Raw genomic sequence first — 25,594 nt, 5'->3', positions numbered from 1 at the left:
AGTGATTCCATTGCCTTTTATCCTTCCCCAGCAGGGCTTCTCTATATTTTCACTCTAGACTTTCACTAACAATTATCTACAAGGATCTGGGTTAATACGTGGTGATCCTAGCAGAATGTTGTGTGCCAAAACTTGTCTCAGATCATTCGATTTATCTCGCTTTGAACTCCGGTCATTTAAAAACCACAAGGCCAAGAGAGTTTACTGAAAGTCAAACGCCAGATAACAAACATTTATTGGATTTCTCTGAATATAACCAGAATCTTTTGCTTTTTGGTTACTATAGGAATCCTTTAGGAATAGAATTCTGTTCTCAAGGTAAGCATTTAGTCAAAGAGAAGACAAGTCAGCTATTTGACACATCCTTCGTCTTTCAAACCCTGAGGGTAATTTGTAGTTTCCTACTTAAAAGATCCCCTCCTCCCTGTTAACCAGATAATATGTCACTCTGTCAGTTTTCGGAAGAGAGATAACCGGAGGGCTGATTTTCACTCCAGTCACATCTTGCACTTGTAAAACTTGGAGCTGTCTCACACACTTTCATGTATATGCGGACACAGTGGGCATATTTCCAGTTCTGACCTGTGGTCAGCGAAGGACTCGTCATTCTCTGCGTTGAGCGTGCCGGCAGAGGCGAACATGATGGTGGTGTCCAGATCAGCGATGATGCCTGACACAGCGCTGGCTGCTGTGATGCATGCCTGAGTGCCTTTATTTCCTGCCTGGAGGGCTGAGAGAACCAGGGACACCTGAGGACACACAGACACAAACACCCGGTAATCACACAGGTGGGTATGTGCAGTTTCCTGACCTCAGGCAGAGAGCACACTTTAAATACCTTACAGGTTTGAGATGGAGTTGGATCAGTGTGTTTATCTATTTGGTGGCAACACACACCTTTTTTCTTTATTTCTAGTTTCTTACTTTAGAGTATTGTTGGTTTGTTTGTTCGGAATATAATTAAACAAACCTTTTCTGATAAAAACAGGGTCAAATAAATCAACATATTGCTATAGATCCAAACAAATCCTTCAGTTGTGCATTGTTTGTGACATGCGTCTCTTTTGAACTTCATAAATAATTAATTCAACTAAGAAGCCAACAACACTAGTCGCAAGAGAATTTTAACATTTCTGCTGTGACAGCAAAAAACACCATTGGTGCAGAGTGACGCACAGCATCACTCACTCATCGAAATGAGCACATGTCAAACTGGTCTCGACTCCATTTGTTTTGCGCACGGATGCTGAGTGGCAGCAGAAATTGATTAACTGTTATTTCTGGATGTTTGACACACAAATTCTCACATTGCATGAATAATAGACGTCAAAGTACAGGGGTCAGGAGAATGAAACAGAACAACTGTGAAATAATGTTTCACCAAGAAACCTCTTTTTTCAATAAGGATATAAAAGAGGAAGAATAAACACTTTCTTGAAAATAACAAAAAAAGAAAATAAAGATAATATCATATTCTCTAGACTGTTGTGGATTGCTACCTCTAGAATACAGTGTTGGCATTTACAAAACACAACTATACATTGTTGCTTTACTGCTTGGACGTGATCTGTGCCATATTTCATTGTGAATCATTAAAAGAGTCTGCAGCAGAGTCATTTATTTTGTCAAGGCCGATGAATTAAACAGTCAGCCTTTGAAGCACAAGAATGCCTCAGGCAAATGGTTTCTTCCAAAATGATTTAATTCGGGAGGCTTTTGATCAAATAAATTACAGCACCAACACTTGTATGTTGTTCTTGCTACACTATACTGAAATACTTCAGGTTAGTGTGGTGTGAGTCTGAGTAAGGAAACCTCTAGCATTGAGGGATTTAGTATTTGTAGAGGGAACATGGACGGCGGGAAATGTACATCGGCTCTCCTCACTGTAAGGGGCAAGTTATATGACCAGTATAGCAGTATAGTGGTTTTAATCAACAGATGACAAAATCACAGGTTAGAAATCAATAAGTCACACACTAACTGAGAAAACAATTTAACACAACACATCTTGTAATGTTAGGATATTACCTTCTCTGTGACGGCGCGGGCACATTCAATGAGCTCCCGTTTAGTGAAGCTGTCAGACGGAATGATCTGCAGTGCTCCGGCCTTCTGCACCAGGAAGATGCATCCATGTCCGAGATCCTGCACCCGGCCCTTGATCTGGAAACCGATCTGAAAAATTGAGAACGCATTATAATACAAACTTACTTATGAAATATTAGTGAGTAGAAAAAAATAACTCTTTTTGAGTTCATATAGTCATTTATTTATTCTTTACTAATGACTTAATACCATAACATATTAAAGCTTCAACATGACACATTCTCTCATATAGTAGCCCATTTTATAGACTTGCAGCTATGGGTGCCTCTAAATAAAGGTTGATAATGATTTTTTATGGGGAGACTGTCTATCTCTTGGTGACACCCGGGTCATTCTTACCTCCTCTGGCTCAGCTGTGTGAGCAGCCAGGCGTCCCTGAACAGCCAGCTGGCTGTAGTCCACTGTCACCTGAGAGGCAAGTGCTCCCAGATCGTCTGGACATGTCACTGATTTGGTCATCTGAGGGAGAAACACACACACATGGACTATCAGTACAAACATAAAGTCCATCTCACCTCCAGACCCCTATTAAACTGTACACAAATGGGATGCCTGTGTAATAACTTTATGCTCCATATAAAAGAATAAATCCATTTGTAAGTAGGTCATTTGGTAGAATAAGGTAGCTTATATAAATTTGACTTAAATCATCCGCCAGGAGGTATTTTGGGTGAGAATTGATTTGTGGTGTATTAAATAAACAGACATTTGTTTTATTTATGTGAAAATTTGAAGAGAAAGATATTTCCTGTTCTATACATCTTATATATTAGCAGAAACATAAATGTTGTGTAAGGAACATGCATTCACTGATGTAATTGTTACTTTTTTATATCCTGTAATGACAGTCTACAAGCCTGGGTTGTATGGTTATCAAGCAATTATCCCTTATATTCTCCTGACATCATATAAACAATCTTTATAAAAGGATTTTTTAGTGTGAATGATCTACAATTAAAAAAGATCATTCTAAACATATCTCACTTTAAAGATTTAATGTAATCATCAATAAATTATATCAATACATCAATATACTCAGAAGTCACAGCCTCATTTCTAAAACAATGTGCAATGGACTTTTATTTTGAAGGCTTACCATTTCCTGAGCCGTGACAGCGATCGCCTTGGAGTATTTCACCATACTAGTCTGGTAATCCACAAATGAGCTCTCAGGTTCAGGTGGTGTACCTTCATCCAGCTGGGTAAAAGCAGACGACAAGACACACACACATACGCACAGTTAATAGAGTACAGCAGTGTTTACATCAGGTGCGATTAATTTATCCTCCACTAAATAAACAAGCATCCTCAAACATGGAGACAATGAATCATTCAGCTCTTTATTTACAGTGACAGATAATCTGATCTACCTTTTAATTAAAATAATTCTGCCAGGTGTGCAGGCATTACATCATCTGCCAACCAGCGTTAATCCAATTTTATATTTAAATAAACACGGAGTGAAAGATAAATGCTCATTATAAATTATGGACTAGTTCCACTCTGTAATTACACTTTCAAAATAGGATCAGCCATCGCAGTGCATACTTTATGTTTCTAGAGTTAAAGCTGCAGAGACGAGAGATGATGCCATGTGTAGCCATGCTGGGGCTGAAATCAATCCACTAAATTTCAAGGGAAAAAAACACACCTTGGAATTTGCTGCTTTAACTAAATGACTTTAAGTCCAACAGACATCCAAACCACCTCTGCTGAAACCCCAGCTGAGAAACCATTATTTTGATGGATTATCTCCTTTTAATCAACTGCTGACATGCACAAAGACAAAACATACACACACTCGCTCATCATGCAGACCCTGAGTGAACCCCCTTCCTTCATTATTCATGGCGTGCTGCACAAAGTTGATGTTGTTCTCTTCGGGTGACCCACACCGGAGGAACTTTCTCAGCCCTGCGGTAAGACTCACTCAGGAGGCGAGGAAGGAGGTAATTAGTTGATGCTATTCTGTCTGTACTGGAGACGAAATCGGCTTTTTCTATCTTCACACCATATGTGTCTGCCAATAGTGTAAGTGCTAATTGGAGAGGTAGTCTACACTACCAAGAACAGCTGTTTTTGTAAGCTCATTTCTCTCTTTTGCTATGGCTTATAATTTGTATTAATATTCTAATCAATGACTTTTAGAGGTGCGTGGAGACACTAAAGTTGTAATCAAGATGTTCTACATAGCAACAAAGAAACAAAGGTGAATCCAATATGCAAAAAAAAGGAAATTTTAATTATAAAAGCAGGGTTCCCACTCTTTTCAAGAGATCATTTTCCAGTACATTTCCAGGACATTTTCATTGATCAAGCTGGTATGACAGTCTAAATTTAGTTCCTAATTTAGTTCCTGAATAGTCTAATATGTTCCTCTCAGTGGAAGTCTACATTGAAAGACATGTAGTCTATGGCTATCAATGAAATCATCTCTTACATACTTAAAAATTATGGCAAATTGATAATAGAATAATGCAATCACAGCTGTACAGCACTTCACTTTATTAGTGCAACCAAGTAACAATGATGGGCAACATCTCAGCTTTCTCTTTTCTCAAAAAATATAAAATGAGCTAAGAAAAAAAAAAAGAACCAGCAAAGGAATCAGGAAGCTGCCTTACTGAAATAATTAAATAATAATAATGATCAGAGGATCAGTGCATTAATGACCTAAATAGAACTGAATGACAAAAATGGCCACAAATGTTTCTCAACTCAACTCAGACTCAAAATATACCTGCTTAATCATGATATTCATCCTGCTAAGTGGTCGATATAAAACAAAGCAAATGTCACGTTTTTTATTTGAGTTACCGTAAACTCTGAAAAAATCACACCGGTGTGTGCACTCTGTATTTGAAGATCTCTCAGAGGTTTAAAAAAATGTAAACTGTCTTCCTGCATGGCGATGTCTATTATGATCAGCGATGTCTACAACGTGGAGTTTCTGTGCAGCTGTGTCGCTCTTTTTGTTCCGTTTGTTTTCACTATCAGGAGTTTGCACTCCTACTAGCTAGAGCAGGGGTTCTCAAACTTTTTGGAGCCAGGGACCCCTTACAGGTGGGAAAATTGTCCAAGGCCCCCTCATAATTGTAACACAGATTAAGCACATTAGTGATGTGTCATGATCAAAAGCTGTGGCTCTGAGAGCTGATGCTTTATAGTGAATCAGAAGAGCGGGCTCGCATCGAGAGAAAGCCGGCTCACAGTTTTTTCCTTTCATTGCTTAGCTCTCAGTGCTCAGCCCCAGCTCTGCTCACAGCAGAACTTTGTTTTGATTGGTCAGCATGGCGGCCATGCGGCCAATCACATGTGAGGATATAGGATTCAGGTGATTGAGGGGAGGCTGTGTATCCTGGCTACATCTGTTCCTTCAGACAGAGTCTTCTTGAAGACCGGGCAAATACTCACTGAGAGGAGAAATCAGATCAGCCCATCCAAGCTGAGGCATCAGATTTTTCTCAATACCAACCTGAGGACATTAATAATGTTTGCTCCAGTTTGGTTCTGGTTTTGTTTTCCCGAGTTTGGTACTGGTTCTGTTTGCTTGGTTTGGTTCTGGTTCTGTTTGCTTGAGTTTGGTTCTGGTTCTGGTTCTGTTTGCTTAAGTTCGGTTCTGGTTCGGTTCGGGTTCGGTTCAGGTTCAGTTCTGTTCTGGTTTGGGTTCTGTTTTCCCGAGTTTGGTTCTGGTTCTGTTTGCTTGGTTTGGTTCTGGTTCTGTTTGCTTGAGTTTGGTTCTGGTTCTGGTTCTGTTTGCTTGAGTTTGGTTCTGGTTCGGTTCGGGTTCGGTTCTGTTCTGGTTCTGGTTCGGTTCTGGTACGGTTCGGGTTCGGTTCTGGTACAGTTCTGGTTCGGGTCTGGTTCGGGTCTGGTTCGGTTCTGGTTGGGTTTGCTTGAGTTCGGTTCTGGTTCTGTTTGCTTGAGTTCGGTACTGGTTTGGTTCGGTTCTGGTTCGGTTCTGGTACGGTTCGGGTTCGGTTCTGGTACGGTTCTGGTACGGTTCTGGTTCGGTTCTGGTTGGGTTTGCTTGAGTTCTGTTCTGGTTCTGTTCTGTTCTGGTTCGGTTCTGATACGGTTTGGTTCTGGTTCGGTTCTGGTTCAGTTCCTGTATGGTTCTGGTGTGGTTCTGGTAAGGGTCTGGTTTGCTTTCCTAACCCTAACCCTAATCCTAACCCTAACCCTAATCCTAACCCTAACCCTAATCACAACCCTAACCCTAATCCTAACCCTAATCACAACCCTAACCCTAACCCTAATCCTAACCCTAATCACAACCCTAACCCTAATCCTAACCCTAACCCTAATCACAACCCTAACCCTAACCCTAATCCTAACCCTAACCCTAATCACAACCCTAACCCTAACCCTAATCCTAACCCTAATCACAACCCTAACCCTAATCCTAATCCTAACCCTAATCACAACTCTAATCCTAACCCTAATCCTAACCCTAATCCTAACCCTAATCCTAACCCTAATCACAACCCTAACCCTAATCCTAACCCTAACCCTAATCCTAACCCTAACCCTAATCACAACCCTAACCCTAACCCTAATCCTAACCCTAATCACAACCCTAACCCTAATCCTAATCCTAACCCTAATCACAACCCTAACCCTAACCCTAACCCTAATCCTAACCCTAACCCTAATCACAACCCTAACCCTAATCACAACCCTAACCCTAACCCTAATCCTAACCCTAACCCTAATCACAACCCTAACCCTAATCCTAACCCTAACCCTAATCACAACCCTAACCCTAACCCTAATCCTAACCCTAATCCTAACCCTAATCCTAACCCTAACCCTAATCACAACCCTAATCCTAACCCTAACCCTAATCACAACCCTAACCCTAACCCTAACCCTAATCCTAACCCTAACCCTAACCCTAATCACAACCCTAACCCTAACCCTAATCACAACCCTAACCCTAACCCTAATCCTAACCCTAAGCCTAACCCTAATCACAACCCTAACCCTAAACCGAATCCTAACCCTAACCCTAATCACAACCCTAACCCTAACCCTAATCCTAACCCTAACCCTAACCCTAACCCTAATCACAACCCTAACCCTAAACCTAATCCTAACCCTAACCCTAACCCTAACCCTTACCCTAATCCTAACCCTAACCCTAATCCTAACCCTAATCCTAACCCTAACCCTAATCATAAACTTAACCCTAATCCCAACCCTAATCACAACCCTAACCCTAATCCTAACCCTAACCCTAATCACAACCCTAACCCTAAACCGAATCCTAACCCTAACCCTAATCACAACCCTAACCCTAAACCTAATCCTAACCCTAACCCTAATCCTAACCCTAACCCTAACCCTACCCTAACCCTAACCCTAACCCTAATCCTAACCCTAATCCTAACCCTAACCCTAATCATAAACTTAACTCTAATCCCAACCCTAACCCTAACCCTAATCCTAACCCTAGGGTTAGGGTAAGAATGGTTTTGTAACAGAATAAATGCACAAAATTGGTCAATTATAAGTCTTTTTATAAAAACACTGTACGTTAAAGGGTTTTCAACACAAACCATTATTTTTTGTAAAGTTAAGGTAAAATATATGTCTATAAAGATCCTAAATTAAGAGCCATTCGGGAGTCTCTTCTTTGGGAGCCGAGTCAAAAGAGCCGGCTCTCTGAAAAGAGCCGAACTTCCCATCACTAAAGCACAGGCTTACTACCATTTGCACTCTTAGTTTCCCTTGGAACTATTTGTATTGTAAAACGTATCAATGTAAATACTTCAGACCTGTACCATAGTGATAAACAGATAACACTTCAATTTGAATCAAGTAAATACCACTTGTTCACTTTAAAACAGAGGGTCATTTCATTCCTTGTGGTCTCAACATGACAGCATTTATACTTTTCAAGTAATTGATCTTAAACGCTTTCATAAAATTAACAGCAGCAAGACTCACATATCCCTTTGAGCCACCAAATGGTATCATAACAATGGTGTATATGCTGTTTTGTAATGACACAGCACAATTTTATCATCTATTAGAAATTTATTCAAATTATTTCACGGACCTCCAAGGGTCCCAGGACCCCACTTTGAGAACAACTGAGCTAGAGTACGGTAATTGAGCTCTCAGCCTGCAGAGAAAGTTGTGAGGCACAGACCCCCAAGCTCTCTGCCTGACTCCACTGGTCACACTATAACTTAAATATAAGACTCTTTGAATCAAAAGAGTACTCTACAAGGTTAATGTACCATAAAACATAAACAATATACCCCCGTTTTCTGTGAATGCATGATTATGAAGTGAAGGAGAAAAGATGTGAAAAAAGTTGCGCAGTGTCGCTGTCTTTTCCAGCACAGCGTGCACTCAACTTTCAATGAATGGGGATGTGTTTTGTTAATAGGGTCAGGTTGCATGCAGCCATGTTGGAATCATTTTCCAGGACTATATGTGATTTTCCAGGACATTTGACTTTATCTCCCATTTTCCAGGTGTTTTCCAGTACTGGAAAACTGGTCAACTGTTTTCCAGGTTTTCCAGGATGCGTGGGAACCCTGAAAAGGTTTTCGTAGTAATAAAATGAGATAATACTGAGAATATGTGCATTCCTGCCAGTTACCTTCTTACCAATTTATTCCACTTGTTTTACAGCACAATTTTGGCTCATTCTTTTGCAGTTCTTGCCCAGTCAAGATATTTCTGCCCCACAATTTTGCAAACGCATTAATATTATAATAAAATAGCAATGTGTTGTGTAGAAACAACACACTTTTCCATGCTGCATTAATGTGTGGTAGAAAAAGAAAATGAGGTCTATTCCAGGAGCCTCTGAGCTTTTCTCTACTAGTCTATTACCATGAAACAAATGGAAGGGAAAAAGGTGGAGGAGTTTAGTGTCTGTAAAAGTCTAGTTAAGGAAAAACTGGGTGTTCTTTTAATAATCCAATCACAATAATGGCTTATCTGGAGAGTTTATAGCTTGTATCTGAAACACTGGTGTTTACATAAGTGGAACAAACACACAATGCTCAGCAGCACTCACCTTGGCCATGGCATCAGCGATCGAATCCACCATTCCTCCAACCATTCCCACTTCACTGGCAGCCTCGTTCAGTGTCACCATGATATCATCGACCGCCTCCTTCATGAGCTGGGCTGCCTCAGCTATGGCATCATGGGTATGGGATGCCTATGGGGTTTGACAGAGAGACAAAAGCAGACATTTAACAAAAGATAGATATGTAATCTTATTTTGGCTGGGTGTAATGTGAAACTCTAGTTCTACCTTTGGGTTTCCTCCACCCTCCTTGGCAGCATAAAGCATCTGCAGGGCGGACTCAGCCAGGGTCTTAGTTTGGTCTAAGAAAGTCATCTGCTGCTGGTGGTCCCTCAGTTTGGATGCCACACCGACAGAGGCCATTATTAGTGGCTCAAAGTAGCCGGCCAGCTGGGTCACCTGAGACATACGGTGGAAGAGTTCAGTGATTCAGAAAATGCTGCATTTACAGTAAGTCAACTATGAAAACTAAAAATTCTAATGTTTATGGAGGAGGAAAAGGGCGGACAAATGGTATCTTGCAGTTCAGTTTAGAACAGTTTGCAATCAATGACATCTTTCTGTGCCCTCAAATAGTGCACTTCTTCTCCAATCAGGAATGAAATCATTGCCTCTAAGCTTTCCCATGAGACTTCAAAGGTATTTTAGGATTAAGTGATAGTGCTACAAAAAGTATCACAATTCTAATTTTGACTGAATAACTTAACACCTAACAAGAGGAAATGTGTGTTATTGTGACTCATTAAAAAAAGTAGAACTTTGCTGCTCCACAGAAACAGTACTTAAGTGAAGTAATTAGCTCCCTGCTCTTTATACCTTGTGTCCTAGTTGGGAAGCCTCGCCTCTGGCTGCAGTGGAAACAGGGTCAATTAAGTGGCCAATTTCCTGAACAGTGGACGTCAGCTGCTCCTGAAGTGCCTGAAGAGAGGAAAGAAAAAGAAATTAGTTTTTGTCTTATTTTTCAAAGGAGAAAGAGGTACATTCAAATAAGTCAGCTGGACTGGAAAATAAATTGGGAAATATTTGCCCCAAGCTCCTCCGGCTTCTCATATGTTAACTTTCACTTTCACTTTTTTATGATTCAAGACAATTGGTCCAAGAGCCTAACGCCAGTTCCACACAGAAAGCATGTTGGCTGTGTGAGATTCTGCTGTCAGCCTGGTCTCTCACACAAGTTAAGGCCATAAACTCTCTATTGTGAAGATGCCTTGCATCAACAGGATCAATTCTTTATGGGAAAGGGTGAAGATGCGTGTGATCTATAATAAATTATAATAACTCTTCAACAAGCTATTGCCATTCCTATACAAGAGTGGTTTCAGGGGTTTTATCCTTTAGAAAACGATCACATTTACATTAAAACGGGTCCTTAATTTACACACAGACACTGGCTGAGCAGTTAGAGGGGCAGACACGTAGAGGCACGAAAAGGAGATCACACAAGAGGAAACTTTTTCAACAGCCTGATATTAGTTGATAATTAACATGGCTAACTTGCAGCCAATGTGGTATGTCAGGTTTTTTTTTCTCATGATAGATCAGCAGGGATCTGAGGCTTGATCCGTAAGGGAACTGGACTGGTGGAAATTCTTGAAGGCAGGTGAAACGTATTCAAGAATTTCTACCAGTCCAGTTAGCTTGTGGCTCAAGCTTTTGATTTCCATGACCTGGATGACTGAGACCCTTCACAGACGATCAGCAGAGACTTGAATAAAGACCCAAGCAAGCCACTTAATTTGTCACATAACTGTCCTGGACACATCTTCAAAATAAAAGTATTGTGTGAAAACAGGTGTAGTCTTTCCACAGAAAGAAGAGATGGGCTACTACCTTGAAAAGCATTTCCAAAGTGCTACCATGCTATATTTTTCATTCTTATGAAATAATTATATCTGATACAAAACCAATGTAGCCCTTGGTTTAACATGTTTCTGTTTATGCGTGCAGCTTGTGGAAAAAGACCCTTATTTTCTCTTGATTTATGTTGCTTGAGACGGATGTGAGACGTGCGTGGGTCCCGCTGGCGGTCTGAGTGGTCTGATCTGTTAACATGCATGCCCAAAATGAAAATCCAGACGTTCTGCAGCCATCACGCTGTCAACACGCTTCCTGTGTGAAGCTTGCGGAAACTGTTTTGTAACTGGTTCTACATGTTTAACATAAAATAATTCTGGTATACAGTCCCACTGTCCCTTTAACTGTATATCTTCTTTAATCAAGACAAAAAACATTGGTTAGCACATCTGAGAGTTATGTTTAAAAAACATGAAATCCCTGGCTCCTGTCTAATGAGCTTTTTGGGACCTAGAATAGACAGAAACCTTCTGTAACTAGCAATAATAGATCCATATTATTAAAGACACAAAATGAACACAAGGACCAGAAAAAGACAAAAACAGAAACACTATATAGAAGAAAAACTAATAAATACAACAAAACAAGGACATAAAGATAATAAGAAATGGAAACAGAGAGAGGTAGCTGAAGGTGTCTGTGGAAAATGTTGAGTTATATTCTGATGGTTGCTTACCTCCAGTGAGATGTCATCCCTGCTGGGTAAGTTCTGGCTGACTGCTGCCAGAGAGGCCTGCTCAATGTCCCGGATACATTTGTTGATGTTATCAATTGAGGAGTCGCACTCTCGCTGGCCCGGAGCCTTGTCCCTGTGAATAAAATGAGAACAGGAAAAGTGGAGAAACAAAGAGCAATAAAAATTGTCAGAAACAGAAATGAAAGGTTGACGAATAGGGTGAAAAACAGGACAGAGAAAGTGATGAAGAAAGGAAGAAAAGAGATATATTAGAAGACAGGGGGAGAGGAAATAGAACCAACACTTATTAAAACACAGACAGCTTCCTTCGACTGCCTCATCTCATTGCTGCTCAGCTCACATCTGCTAAATGTGGCCTGCAGGGCCTCGTCTCTGCACAGGGAGATCAAGCTGGGCAGCCAAATTAGCTTTGAAGCCTCTGAGTGGTCTGGGGCAGTGGCCACACGGGCCAAATGAGGTTAGTTAAACATCCATTTCCATGCACGGTGGCACACTGAGAGTACAACTAAAATAAAACCTCATCTTTGGGTGGGATGACACTGACAATGTTATAAGGTTGGCTTGCAGAGGTTGGTGTTAGTTCCTATGTTCTTTGGCAAGGTAGTGGATCAATGCCATTAAAGGCCTAGGCCAAACTCACAGGACCCAATTTGCAGTCTCAAAGGAAGACTGGATAAGGGCAGGGCAACTGAACGGGGTGCTCAGCTGGCTGCTTGTGAATGCTAACGCGCAGATGTTCTGAGCTGAGCAGAAACATTAAAATTCAGCATGTCTGACACCAGGAATTAGTTCCTCTAGGCATTGGTTTTGTTCTGATCAAGGTCAGGTACAAAAGGTGTGAAAAAGAAGATTAAAAATTTAAGCTGTGGAGGTATAAGAACAAGCATTTGTCTTGCTATGGTACAGGATTTGGGCATGCTTTCTCAAGGACGCTGCATTAGTCTGGCAGGCATTTTAAAAGAGCAATTACACAGATAAATGGAAAAGCTTTATTCTGAGTTTGCTGACCTGAGTTTCACCTAACAATCTCTTTTGTGTGCTCAGGAGTGACTGCATCTTTGCATGGAAATAGAGGATGCTCTGGTAACTTTGTTAGGTGCAGTTTGTTAATTTTCAACAGTCATGCTAGCTGTTGCCAGTCTTAATGCTAGGTCAAGCTAAAATTAAACGTCTAAAAGTTCTGTCATGTCCCATTTGTTACACTTAGAAGGATTTTCGTTCACATACCTGATGGCTGTGATGAGACTCTTGATGGAGTCGGACACAGTGCGAGAGTGACCAGCCAGAACAGACCAGGTGGGTGGGTCTTTGGGGTTGATGACCAATGAGCGGGCAGTCTTGAGCAGGTAGGTGGAGCTGTCGAGCATGGAGCGTGCTGATTGGAGGATGGGCTCCTGTGCCGCAGAGCCCTACAGAAAAAAACAACAACATGACACTTTATCAATAATGAATAAAAAATTATGAAATCCTGACGTTTTTGTCCTGTTATAACGCTCTTGCTTCTCAATGCTGCATCTAACAGCTGTATATGAATATGAAGCGCTTTAAATGTTGTTATTATAGCCATACCTCGCTGCTGATTTGAGCAGGGATGCTGGCAAACTCTGGATTGGAAGCAAATGTTGTCAGGTTTTCCACAGCCTCGATCAGGGGAGCAGTGGCAACTCTGCACTTTTTTCTGTTCTCCTCAGAGAAATCACCATCCAAAGCCTAGAAAGTGAGGGACAGAGAGAGAGAGAAAATGTGAGGGAGCATTATGTAAATCTGAAAAAACTAGAGCACCTTTTACATTTTTTACAGTCAAGAGTTAAAAATAAAAAACACAACAGAAGTTGGATGGAGAAGATTTTGGGGAAAAAAAAGGAATCGATTCCAAACAGAAATATTTCAATATTCATTCATTGGAGGAATCATCAACACCATCTAAAAAGGACAATATAGGCAAAGCTAAATTCACACAATTACTCTGGGGTGCCAGGTAATAGCCAAAGCCAACTGCTTAATAAGCTTGGCAAAGGAGCCCTACCTTTATAGTTTTAACCAAGTTGGCCGTGCTGTTGGCCACCTCCTTGGCAGACTGAACAAAGTGCCTCTTGGCGACTGGGTTGGTTGTCTTGGAGGAAGCCAGGCGGCAAGCGTTGCACAGTGCAGAGGTGTGCTTTGCAACAATTGTGGCTGCAGAGAGAACCTGAATGACAGAAATAACAAAGTGTTACATGACTGACTGACATTTAATGTTTAAGAACAGCTTATCTGAACTCAAAATCAAATCAACAAGCTTTTGTATAACGGATATTCCTATACACTAAAAGCTACGTCTGTAATACTATGCATCTCTTTAAATGTCTGGTGAGCTGGGACTGACTCATTTAGGAGTAGAACAATAGTCTAGCTTTCATTTACATAATGTTGTACCATACCTGGGATGGACTACTGTCTGGGTCCACAAGATTCTGACAGGCCATTTGGATTGCCTGGTTTGCTTTGGCAAACTGAATGGGATCCACCAAGCCCTGGTGCCCGGCCTGACTGTTGGGATCGGACACACCCACCAGGTAGGAGGACTGCAGGAAAAACACACCCACATCATCAGCATCACCAAGAATTGGCGCTAGCTATTACAGCATCCCGAGCATTCATACTTCAAATAACAAAAGAAATAGAATAAACTGAATAGCTCTTGCATAGTTGGAGTTCTTTTCCCTAATTCTCTACCTGTCCAGCAGCTTCAGTGAGGCCACAAAGGGCTTTTGAGGCTGATCCCACACAGTCTCCAAATGCTGGCACATCCCCGGTCTTGCAGTTCTGAGAAATACCTGCCATGGATTCTCCCAGGACCTGGACGAGACAATGGAGCCACCCGGCAAGACAAAGAGTAGAGGAAGAGAGGAATGCTTAGCATGCTAAGCTCTGTGTGTGTGTGTGTGTGTGTGTGTGTGTGTGTGTGTGTGTGTGTGTGTGTGTGTGTGTGTGTGTGTGTATGTGTGTGTGTGTGTGTGTGTGTGTGTGTGTGTGTGTGTGTGTGTGTGTGTGTGTGTGTGAGCAGAGTGTGTTTGATCACCAGGCTGTCTAATTTTAAGGGCCTACCTTGGAGTTCTCCATCACACTCTCAATGCAGTCGAAGTAGGAGAGGTCACTGACTGGCTCGTTGGGATTGTCAAGCATTCCTCTGACAGCCTGAGAGAAGAAAGAGCAGCTTAAATCCTTATTCATTTGGACATTTCTTCCCACATAATGCCGTATGAGTGGACCTAGATTATTATTTTCTTGGGTACCAGCCTTTATTGAAATGACTGCTGACTGTTTATGTTTGATCACTGAAGAAATTAAGCATGCTGAATCACTACTGCATTTAAAATCCCTCTTCAAAACACACTTGTCCTAATCTGCTTTTAATTATTTTCACTGTATTGCTTTTACATCCACTTTTGAAATGCCCCTGCAAATAACTGCGAAGCTAACTGACACCTTTTGGTCTTTACACTTCTGTTTTCATCCAGGCTGTCCCTGCTCTGCTGTTTCCAGCATGTGAAGCTCTCTGTAAAACTCACTTTATTATCACCTTTAAAGTTACACTGTGTTAAAGCTTTGTTTACCTCCAGCTCTCTTAGGGCATTGTCACACTCCTTCTGGCCTGGAGCCTGCTGTGTGCACAGTGTGATCAGCTGGTTGATGCTGTCAGTCACAGCTCTGAAACACAGAGGAGGAAAAATATCACACACTCATCCCTCGAGATGTATGGTGTAAGGGTTTGTAAACATTTTTTGTTTTTATATGACTGAGCACACATTTTCCTTTTACATTAATATTAAATGTTTCAATATGAGCTGATACTCAATGAGTGTATTGGTGTTTATGTGTTTAGCTATGTTACCTTGCTGCAGCAGCCAGCAGGTTCTTGGCATTTGCTGCTGCAGGATCCACAGACAGACTCTTAGCTGCCAGCAGCAGTTTGCTAGAAGCCATGGAGATGTTCTTCAGGTTACCAATCACCTGCACCTGGTCATCCTTTTTCTAAAACAACAAAAAAATCAAAACATCATACTGCGATCTAACATAGATCAGCTGTTTAAATATTTGGTATTTTGTCCACATGCAGCTCCAGATAGTGATGGGTGATATGAATTCATAAAGACTCCAAAAGAAAAAAAACCTCTGATGTTCTCATGAATGCTATGATTAAAGACCAACCTGAGTGTGCCCTGCCATTTCAATACCAGCATCCAGGAACTCATCAAAGTCTTGGCTGAACTTCCCAGAGGCAACAGCTAGCTGGCCACTGGAGCCTCTGGAGGCATGGACCACCTCACCCGCTGACTGGTTCAGGTCTGCGGCAGTCTGGTTCAGCTCACTCTGGGCCTCCTGGAAGGACTTTGAGGCTGGAGGAATCTGAACGGAGGACACACAAGAGTTTATGATTAAAAAAAAATTGTTACTGTATAAGGCCAGTTTGTTGTTGACTTTACAGGAGTGCTCAGTGAATAAGGATACAGATGAAGAAAGATTGTTAACTAAGTCTTTGATTTAATGCTACAGCATTATTTTAAACTTCTAAAATTAGAAAATCTGAGTTTCATAAGTTCGGCTACAACAATTATCTGTACAAAAATGTGTTGGTCTGAACTCTGGAAATTGTCTCCTGAAACCAAATTTTGTTCAGTCTCTCAATTTTTTAAATAAAAAATTATTGAATTGTTAAGGTGAAGCTTACTTTTGAAAAGCCATAAAAAAATGGTGAAACTCCTCTTTTCTATCTATCTATCTATCTATCTATCTATCTATCTATCTATCTATCTATCTATCTATCTATCTATCTATCTATCTATCTATCTGTACAGGAGTATTTTCATCTTTTATTGGATGGGACAGCTGAAGAGAGACAGGAAATGCAGAGAGCAGAGAGTGGGGAAAGACATACAGGGAATGGTTGAGGTCGGGAGTTGAACCAGCAACTGCTGCAACGAGGACATTGTCTCTGTCTATGGGGCAGTGGGCTTAGAAAAGCTAGACCAATGGTGCCCCTAAAAAACTCTCCAGTTTTAAACTAATGATACATTCTGACATTGGTCAGTACTTAATCAATGCCGGAGACTTTCCTATCATAAAGTCAACTTTCTTCTCAATAGTTTTGCATAAACGTTTTTTTAACTCTTGTGCTTTCAGAAAAAAAAAACGCATGCCAATTTTGCTTGTAGAGCTACGATGAGTCACACCAGACTCACAGTTTCAATCAGCAGCTTCTTGCTGGCCTCTCCGATGCTCTTGAGAGCCATATCCACATCCTTCTGGCCGGGCAGACAGTTGACGCAGTTATTCAGGGAGTGAGACACAGCCTTGGCCACCTGGAACAAACAGCAGGTTCACAGTCGGCTGAGTTGAAGCAACCAGGCAAAACAAGAAATCTACATTTTAAATGCTAATTAGTAGGAAGACATAACAAATATTACTTGTTGTTCTTTTATAATTATCAGACAACATGTGTCTTTGGTTGTGCTACACCACAAACCAGGTTGTAACATCACAGAGGCCAAAAGGAGAAGCACATAAAGACAAGAGAGGGAGTAAATTAAACAGTAAGTGAGAGCGCACAGCACAGGCTGCTAACCTAATTTAACATTCATTTTCAAAAGACAAAGTAGTATTGTATTTTTAGTTATAAAAATAGTCCGTTGTAATTGGTTCCCTTATTAAATTCTCTAGAAAAGGAAAAAAGCTATCATCCAGCTTTTCTGTGGAGAACATATGAGAAGGACAAAACATCAATAATTGAATGGTACAGTCTGTAAACATGTCACAATGTTTACTATAGGAGTCCCTTGCTATATTAGACAGCTGTTCACTTTCATGTATTAATTATTAGATTTAGATATTCATCTGGCTCGTAAGAAAAGTATCTAGCCAAATAAGACTAGCAAAGACAGACGTGCTGTTAGGCAGAAAAGCAGCGTTTTCTTTGAAGTTCATGAGGGTGAGTGTTTTATTCATGCACGTAAACAGAATCTGTTAAGTCCTTCTTAAATGTCAGATACTTCTAGGTTAAAACAGGGTTTCGCAGTAAACTACGTGAGATGTTAAGCATCATCCAACTTTCAGTTTTGGTAGAAAAGACTCACCAAGACCTCCAGCTTGAGATACTTTTTGAATACCTCATGAATTAAATATGTAACTACATTAATAAAACATTTATAGAACACAAACACATGCTGTATGTCTTGAGACAAAATGTACAAATATCTTCCTAATTGAGCCGTTTGAGCACTGTGATGAGGTCAGAGAAACTGAAGAATATATCATTTATAAACTTCAGGTTCATGAACTCACAAGCTGCATGTGTATTTATGGTTGGATGCTGCACAGATGTCATTGACATTTGATGTTAGCTTTAAGGCACTAGTGCATTACTCTGACAGACAGATAAGCTCATCCTCCAGCCTGCAGCACCTGAAAGTCACAGCAGTGCTAAAAGGGATATACATGATGAATCGACTCCAGACCCCTGAGCAACCCTGAGCCGTCTCACCTGTGCCAGCCTCTGCTGGCTCTCAGCGTCTCCGGGGGAAACCAGAGCCTGCTTGGCCTCGTGAATGAGCAGCGCTGAGCCCTCCATTACATCACGAGCTGAGTCTAGCATGGCAGCGGCAGCCTTGGGGTCCGTGGTGGAGGCAGCCACACCACGGGCTGCCTGGGCCAGTGTTTTCAGAGCCTGAGCCGTCTCCCTGGCTGCTATACCTACTCACAGATTACAGGTGAGACAGGGTTCAGATGTGACAGCAAACAGTTTGGAAAGCACCTCACGGCTGTCATATAGGATTTATGCGTTTATGACACTGATCATGTATTACTTAAGAAATCCAGAAGTCTGACACCCTACTAGCTGAGGATGATTGTTTAATGCTTTAAAAGTGTTTCTTCTGTCCTGATAAATGTTCCACAACAAACAGAACAGTCAAATTAATTTGGTCAGAGAGAGTGTCATTTTGTCGTGTTATAAACAGAAATTAATTCAGGAGAGTCTTCAAGATCAAAAGGAGCACTTCTCCTCAGGACACTGTGAATGTAATAAAGGTTTTTGGAGAACACATGCTGAACAGGATATCAGCAAGAATTAGATTTTATTGACTTTACCATATTTTTACACCCTAACTAGTCTTGCTGACTGCATCATACAATGAGGCTTATTTAAAGGAAAGGAGCTACAAAAAATGGCTCAATATAAATGGAATTTTGATGCTGTATAAGGTTATTGGATTTTTTAATCATGTCCCAACTACTTCAAATATTTGAAGGTCATGTGAAAAAGAGTAAGGTGCTTTGTTTATAGCAGAGCAAAAGAAGCTGCGTTCAGAGACTACAAATTCAGCTCATAGTTAAACGCTAAAGCTGTCATCACTCCTCATAGTGGCGGTTTGAATTGTGTATTTTCACAGAGTTAACTAGGTATGGTAGCATAAGAAGAAAGATAGATCAGTTCTGAGAAATGAAACCGATTTTGAAGGTGTCAGTATGTCAGCATTGTTACCTGTGTAGTGTTCATTTCCCTGTGCAGCGCATGTGAGCAGCTGAGCCATGGAGGATCCTACAGCCTTTGAGGTGCTGCCCAGATCCTGAGCACACTTCTCCAACTAAAGAAGAAAAAGATGGAAAAAACAGTTGCTTGGTATAATTATTCAGATCCAACACCCATTAGACCGTGCTTCATGCAGGAGTCAATATCTTTTGTTTTTCTTGATCAACACAATGTAACTGCCATTTTTCATGTTGGATTTGGTCAAATAAACACTGAGTCTTCCATGTGGGTCTCTTACAGATTCTCCAGGTAGAGGTTTCAGTTGGGCGTTAACAGCTGCCAGTTTGGCATCTTGCAGCTCACTTCTCAAGGTCTGGATGGCGGTGAGCGCAGAGTCAATCTCCATGGGCCCGCAGGCTTCATGAGCCTAGAATATAAAGGTGTGCTGTAGTTAAAGGGGCCATGACATATGTTTTGAAAGAAGTGACTCTTTCACAGAAATGCATTCAGTTCAGTTTCTGCTAGTTACACATTAAAGCAGCTGCTACAATCACAATGATCTTTTAAAGAATTATTCTCAGTGAGCTTCATTATCTCTGTTTTTGTCTTCTCCATGAGTGTACAATACAGGATTCAAAGAGGTCAGTGTCTGCCTGCATCTTCATGTTTGCATATTAGATGTGTTTTTGAATGTACTTTGCATGTAAAGTGCAGTGACTTCTCATATGCATGGCCACATACTGTTTTGAAGTGTATGTGCACTACCTTTTGTGCAGATGTCCTGAGCTCAGCCAGACAGGTGGCCAGGTTCTTGGCACACTGACCCAGTTGCATGGCTGCAGCCTGATCCGTCACCGTGGGAACAGAGGACTTGGCCGAGGTCACCATCTTACTACCGGGCTGCAGAGAGGAGAGCAAACACTTTTAAGAAGATGTTAAATAAAACATGAAAATAGTTTCCCTTTGAGCTCTGAGAGCAAAAAATAAGTGTTGCTCCGAGGAACGATGAGGATAAAAGGTTAAATTATGTGACTCTTGTATCCGCTTTTAAAACACCACTGAGGCATTAAACACATAATCCCCCACATCGCCACTGTTTCTTTAACTGCCTGCTTTCACCAAAAAGAGGTTACAGGCCTATTTTCAAAGGATTCCCTCATGGCAGAAACACTATTTATACTTTGCTCAGCCTGGTTCCCAATGTAGGACTGGAGTTACTGCATTTGAGCACAGGGGCACCAAGTTGTTAGAGAATGTGTGTGTGTGTGTGTGTGTGTGTGTGTGTGTGTGTGTGTGTGTGTGTGTGTGTGTGTGTGTGTGTGTGTGTGTGTGTGTGTGTGTGTGTGTGTGTGTGTGTGTGTGTGTATTGCACCTGTAGGAAGTTCTGGCTGGCAATGATGAGAGCCAGTTGTGCACTGAGGTCCTCAGGTTTGGCCTGACTGCCACGCACCCCCTGCACAAGTTGTGGGATGTGGTCTGCCACTGCCTATAAATATCAGTAATCAGTCACACTTACACAACCAGGCTTCAATACATCTAGTATGGATAATTCAAACATTGACTGAACGCCTTAGAATAAACATGAAACATTTGGATGCACAAAAACAATGACAGCAAACGGCTGACAAAATGATGCTTACTGAGGATACGAAAAGAAAACACTGTGGAGTAAACCCTTTGAAGAATCCATTTAAGAAGCAATAATGGGGAAGTCAGGCTGGAAAGTATTGATGCTCACCTTGCAGCTCTGAACCAGCTGCTGGTGAGCTGCAGTGTTCTTGTTTGAGGCGGCAGCATTTTGAGCAGCAGCGATGGTTTGCGTGGCTGCAGCCGCGGCTTGCTTGGCAGCATTCTAGAGAAAATTGAGACAAAAACATCCACACTTAAAGTATGATTACACAGTAGTTCACTGTCTGTCTCTTGTATCAGTCTCTCTTAAACAGTCCATTTAAAGCAAACTCACCACTGCTTTGCAGTCTGAACATTGAATATCATGGTTAAAGTTGTCGACATAAAATAACTGTCCTGATATTTCTATGTGAGGGTTTGTGGTTTCTTAAAAGGTATACATTTTCTCTCCAAACAATGAAAAGCTGAAGCCTCTCTGTTTATGCAGGCTTCATGAGTCACGAATCAACAGGAATATATTGAAATGCTTATGAGTTGAAATACATGAATACATTAGCAAGTTCAGCTAAGGTTTAACACCTGGTTTTCACAAAAGTTACACATTGTTATAGATAAAAATCATCTGTAATTGATTTTAAATAATTATTCAGACTAAATTAGGAATACAACAAATAAAAACCCTGTTACTGAAGCAGACAAACCATTTGCTCCTCTTGAAATTTGAAAAAAAAATATCTTTGTACAATTTTTAAAAAGTGAATTACTACAAACATAAAACTGTTTAAAACATCTCTTCCATATAATGTTGCTGAAATCAACAACCAGCACTTGCAGGTCTGGGGTATTACAAGTTGCCTCTTTGTACTTTTTAGACAGCATTTTTTTAGCATTAGTTGTGGTGTTTTTATGTCCTATTTGAGGTAAATATTTTCAGGAACAGGAGGGAATCAAATCCTTCCACATCTCCCTTGGAAGAAACTAACGTCACTAACCTCCAGTCTGTTGATCAGTTTCTTCTTAATGGCATTTTGAGCAGCGGCATTGGTGGCCACACGTAGCCCCTCAGCAGCCTCCCTCAGTCTCTGCTGCTGGTCCTCATTCTCCGGGTATGCCGCCGCTCCCTGAGAAAACACACGTATACATCAGCAAATAAATGACAGGTGGGCAGGATAAGATAACAGCTCTTATATTATGACCCCAAATAATCTATGCACAATATTCCCTCACTCTATGCTTTTTTTAGGAGAAGCACCCATCACAACACACACCGAGACGAGCAGCACACAAAAACCCAAACTGACATCAGCACTTTCAAAGCATCTTTAAAAATCCCATCAGTGTAAACAAGCCTTTTAAGATGACCCAGAATTTAGCCCTGCACTTAAACTAAGCTTCAGCTCCTCTCCCTACAAAAAAACAACAACTTTACAACTATAAATGCACGTTTTAAAGTATATTTCTAAACCCAGCAGAGTGAGACTACTGGTTTCTGAGGAGGCTGATATCACTCAGCAGCTGTGTGTGTCACGCTGTTGGAGAGACAGCTAAGCCTGCTGCCATTAGGTTAATTACTTTGGAAGTTGGTAGCTACACCTGCAGCTGCACAGAGAGGTGGCGTGGGTGTGCTAGTGAAAACCCATGTCATCACATTAATGTTTAACCCCACAGATAGCAGTCACCAGGTACCCAGATATCACTTTGAACCATGCACACAAGTGTTCAAACACTCTTTTCATGGGTTTGAATGTTTGGAGCAATTTTTCTTTTTTTGCAACATTTGCCACAACATTAATTACAGTAAAATGTTGTTAGTGACCAGCTTCAAATGATCATTGCTGAGTGTAGCAGCTGTCATCTGCCTGCTGACACCATTTAAATTTAACAGCCAATTTGCATAATTATTAAAAAGTGCTGATTTCCACAGGAAGTAACAAGATACCACACGCAACAACTCAGAAAGTGGAGCTAGCCTTCAAGAAGAATGATCTGTCTTACGGTGATGCAAAACTTTCACAATAAGCGTCTGACTGACGCACATCATAACCTGACATGGTCTTTGAGCAAAAAGAAATATCAACATTAATACAGTCGAGGATAAAGCTGAACTGCTAGAGCTAAATTAATCAGTTACCAGGGCTACCACGACTGGCTGAGTTCTGAGCCTCCTTTGACACAGATAAACACATACTACAGCTGTGATGGCGATGAGTCTAGCATCAAGCTCCCCCGTCCAACCAGCTGGAGGGCGTTATTTAATATCCGTGCTGGAAGTGGAGTGTTATTAATATCAGTGTGTGATTCAGCAGACAGATAATGAGAGGGATGGAGAGAGATAGCAGATGAATGGACGTGTAGCAAAGCTAAAGCTGCCCCTCAGCAGCGTGGGAAGAAAGAGTCTGAATTTCTCTTTAATCATGTTACGCTAGAAACTGGTGAATATGAACCATGCATTCATATGAATATTTCAATGTTCAAACCTGTAACTTTGAACCTATTTGACCATTCAGTCTGACATTTGTTATTTCATTTGATAATGAGTATGTCTGTAAATGCATCTAAAAACACTGCTGATAAACCAAATGATTAAACCAACAGGTGTGTACAAATCAATCAATCAATATTAGATTAATTACATTTTCCACTGTGATGTTTACTCTGAATATTGAAACAGCATCTCCTTTATTTACTTATCTAATAAAAGCTCAGTGCAACCACTTGAACATAAATGTTAATTAACTTTGTTTGTGAATATTTCAGATTAAAGAGAAGAGGAATAACAGTCAAAAGCACACAAAGTTACATTCAGTATCATTTATGATTAGAGACATCTTAGTTGTAAATCTATATTACACTAATCAGCCATAAAATTGTGACCACTGAAAGGTGAAGTAAATAATATTGATGATCTCCTTACAATGGCCCCTGTCAGTGGGCAGGATATGATAGGCAGCTAGGGACATTTTGTCCTTGAGTTTGAGGTGTTGGAAGCAGGTAAAATGAGCAAGACCAAACTGTGACAGTGAGACGACTGGGTCAGAGCATCTCTGAAACTGCAGCTCTTTTGAGGTGTTCCCGGTCTGCAGGGGTCAGTGCCTACCAAAAGTGGTACTGAACCCAGTGGTAAGGGCCAGGGAAGGGCAAAGCTCAGTGATGTGTGCAGGAAATGGAGGCTGGCTCGTGTGGTTTGATCAAAGAAGAGCTACTGCAGGCTTAAGGTACTGAAAAGGTAAATGCTTGCTCTGATAGGAAGGGTCAGAAACAGGACCACAAAGTATGGAAGAATGTCACCTGTGGGAACCTGACAACATGTTCAAGGTATTGAGTGGACTCCAAATTACCCAGAACTAAATCCAATTGAGCATCTGTGGCATAAAGTCCAATTCATGGAGGCCCCACCTCACAATTTCCAGGACTTAAAGGATCTATTACTCATATCTCAGCGCACCTTCAGAGGTCTGGGGTCAGGGCTTTTCTGGCCCAGAACTGAAGAGAGGTAAGCAATATCAGGCAGGTGGTCATAATGTTATGGCTGATCTGTGTATACTGTTGGAGTTAAAAGCCAGGATGAGAGCAGAGGTGCTGAACTGAAATATGTGATGAGCTGCTCACACTAACAGTCTGAATCAGAGTCACATCCTGCAGCTGCTGTACAAAGATTCAATCATTAATTCATTCTAAGAAAACGCGTGTTTTTGCTTATTGTCAATGGAGACTTTTCTCCACTAAGATTCTACCAATGTCAACCAGTTCAGTGTCAGTGGATCAAGTCTGTAATTTCTGCACTGATTCAAGTCTTAATGCTCCATATGACAGCTCAGAGAGATAGATGACAAAGTTTGCAGATGGCAACTCTTTCACAAGCAGCAACCTCCAGTGTTGAAAAATAAGCCAATGCAGAAGTACCAAATACTGCAGTGAGTGGAGGGTTCACTTGAGGCTGGCTTCAACAGCCAAGCAGAGATAAGAGCTCATAGTAGATGTCCAATTTTACAGGAGGAATAAACATGTTTACAGCCTACAAAGTAATACAAAAATACTAAAACTATTTTGCTCTCTGTACTTCATTTCTTTATTTGTACAGGTGATGGAATTTTTTATAACATCCATTGTGATCACATTAAGGCTACGAGTTGTACATAGCTAAGCATATTGGGGGCATGGCTGATTTGATGACAGGTTGGTGCATTATAGCTGTTCAGCAGGCAGCAAGGCTGTGCACTCCCTTGCTTTGTTGGTTTGTAGATTAGCTGAAGGTTTGTTGAAGTCTGCATTTCCAATAAGGCAACCACCATCTTTGGGATCTTTTCAGAAACCAATCAGCTGATGAAAATGCTCCCTTGTTTTACTCAGTCTATGATTTCCCACCACAAACCAATGAAATAACACGCTGTTAAACCCCATTCAGAAACTAACCTCAGGAGTCAGAATCCCTAGTGAAATATCCATCCATGTATTATTTTTATTGAAAAAGTTTTTAAAGGTCAGTTTCTAATAATAGAATAATACTTCTGAAATTAAAACTGAGTAGAATTACTTTCCCAACTTTCTTTTTGGCGCACACAGCAGCTCTATTTGGGCTTGTTGAGGCTTCTTTCCCCTCTGCTTCACTGAAAAGGTCATGCATGATGTCCAAGAGAATAAATTCAGCTCTGTAGACTCTCATCTAGTCTAAAGAAATGCCACAACTGATTAAAACTCTTCAGGATTTTTTGAGGTCAGTATATGAACAGTACAGGAAGTAACG

At 41.0% G+C, this 25,594-nt stretch overlaps 1 protein-coding gene across 3 annotated transcripts in view; it reads right to left on the bottom strand.

Annotated features, from left to right (window-relative positions):
- Nucleotides 1–25,594, bottom strand: part of tln2a (talin 2a) — a 116,405-nt gene that overhangs the window by 11,608 nt on the left and 79,203 nt on the right. For all 3 annotated transcript variants that reach the window (XM_034679957.1, XM_034679959.1, XM_034679958.1), the window contains exons 23-47: nt 21,843–21,971; nt 20,960–21,073; nt 20,594–20,707; nt 19,987–20,121; nt 19,520–19,648; nt 19,234–19,336; nt 18,235–18,443; nt 16,937–17,056; nt 15,906–16,103; nt 15,589–15,728; nt 15,311–15,404; nt 14,802–14,891; nt 14,430–14,552; nt 14,135–14,278; nt 13,741–13,902; nt 13,284–13,424; nt 12,942–13,123; nt 11,694–11,826; nt 9,980–10,081; nt 9,392–9,562; nt 9,149–9,295; nt 3,206–3,307; nt 2,449–2,568; nt 2,032–2,178; nt 583–749 (exon numbers count right to left, since the gene is read on the bottom strand). In XM_034679957.1, the coding sequence (XP_034535848.1) occupies nt 583–749; nt 2,032–2,178; nt 2,449–2,568; nt 3,206–3,307; nt 9,149–9,295; nt 9,392–9,562; nt 9,980–10,081; nt 11,694–11,826; nt 12,942–13,123; nt 13,284–13,424; nt 13,741–13,902; nt 14,135–14,278; nt 14,430–14,552; nt 14,802–14,891; nt 15,311–15,404; nt 15,589–15,728; nt 15,906–16,103; nt 16,937–17,056; nt 18,235–18,443; nt 19,234–19,336; nt 19,520–19,648; nt 19,987–20,121; nt 20,594–20,707; nt 20,960–21,073; nt 21,843–21,971 (3,416 nt within the window). The remainder of the gene's footprint in view (nt 1–582; nt 750–2,031; nt 2,179–2,448; nt 2,569–3,205; nt 3,308–9,148; nt 9,296–9,391; nt 9,563–9,979; nt 10,082–11,693; nt 11,827–12,941; nt 13,124–13,283; nt 13,425–13,740; nt 13,903–14,134; nt 14,279–14,429; nt 14,553–14,801; nt 14,892–15,310; nt 15,405–15,588; nt 15,729–15,905; nt 16,104–16,936; nt 17,057–18,234; nt 18,444–19,233; nt 19,337–19,519; nt 19,649–19,986; nt 20,122–20,593; nt 20,708–20,959; nt 21,074–21,842; nt 21,972–25,594) is intronic.

This window comes from Notolabrus celidotus, chromosome 3 (genome assembly GCF_009762535.1).
Source record: "Notolabrus celidotus isolate fNotCel1 chromosome 3, fNotCel1.pri, whole genome shotgun sequence".
NCBI lineage: Eukaryota > Metazoa > Chordata > Actinopteri > Labriformes > Labridae > Notolabrus > Notolabrus celidotus.
This window is presented reverse-complemented; position numbering and strand designations above follow the sequence as displayed.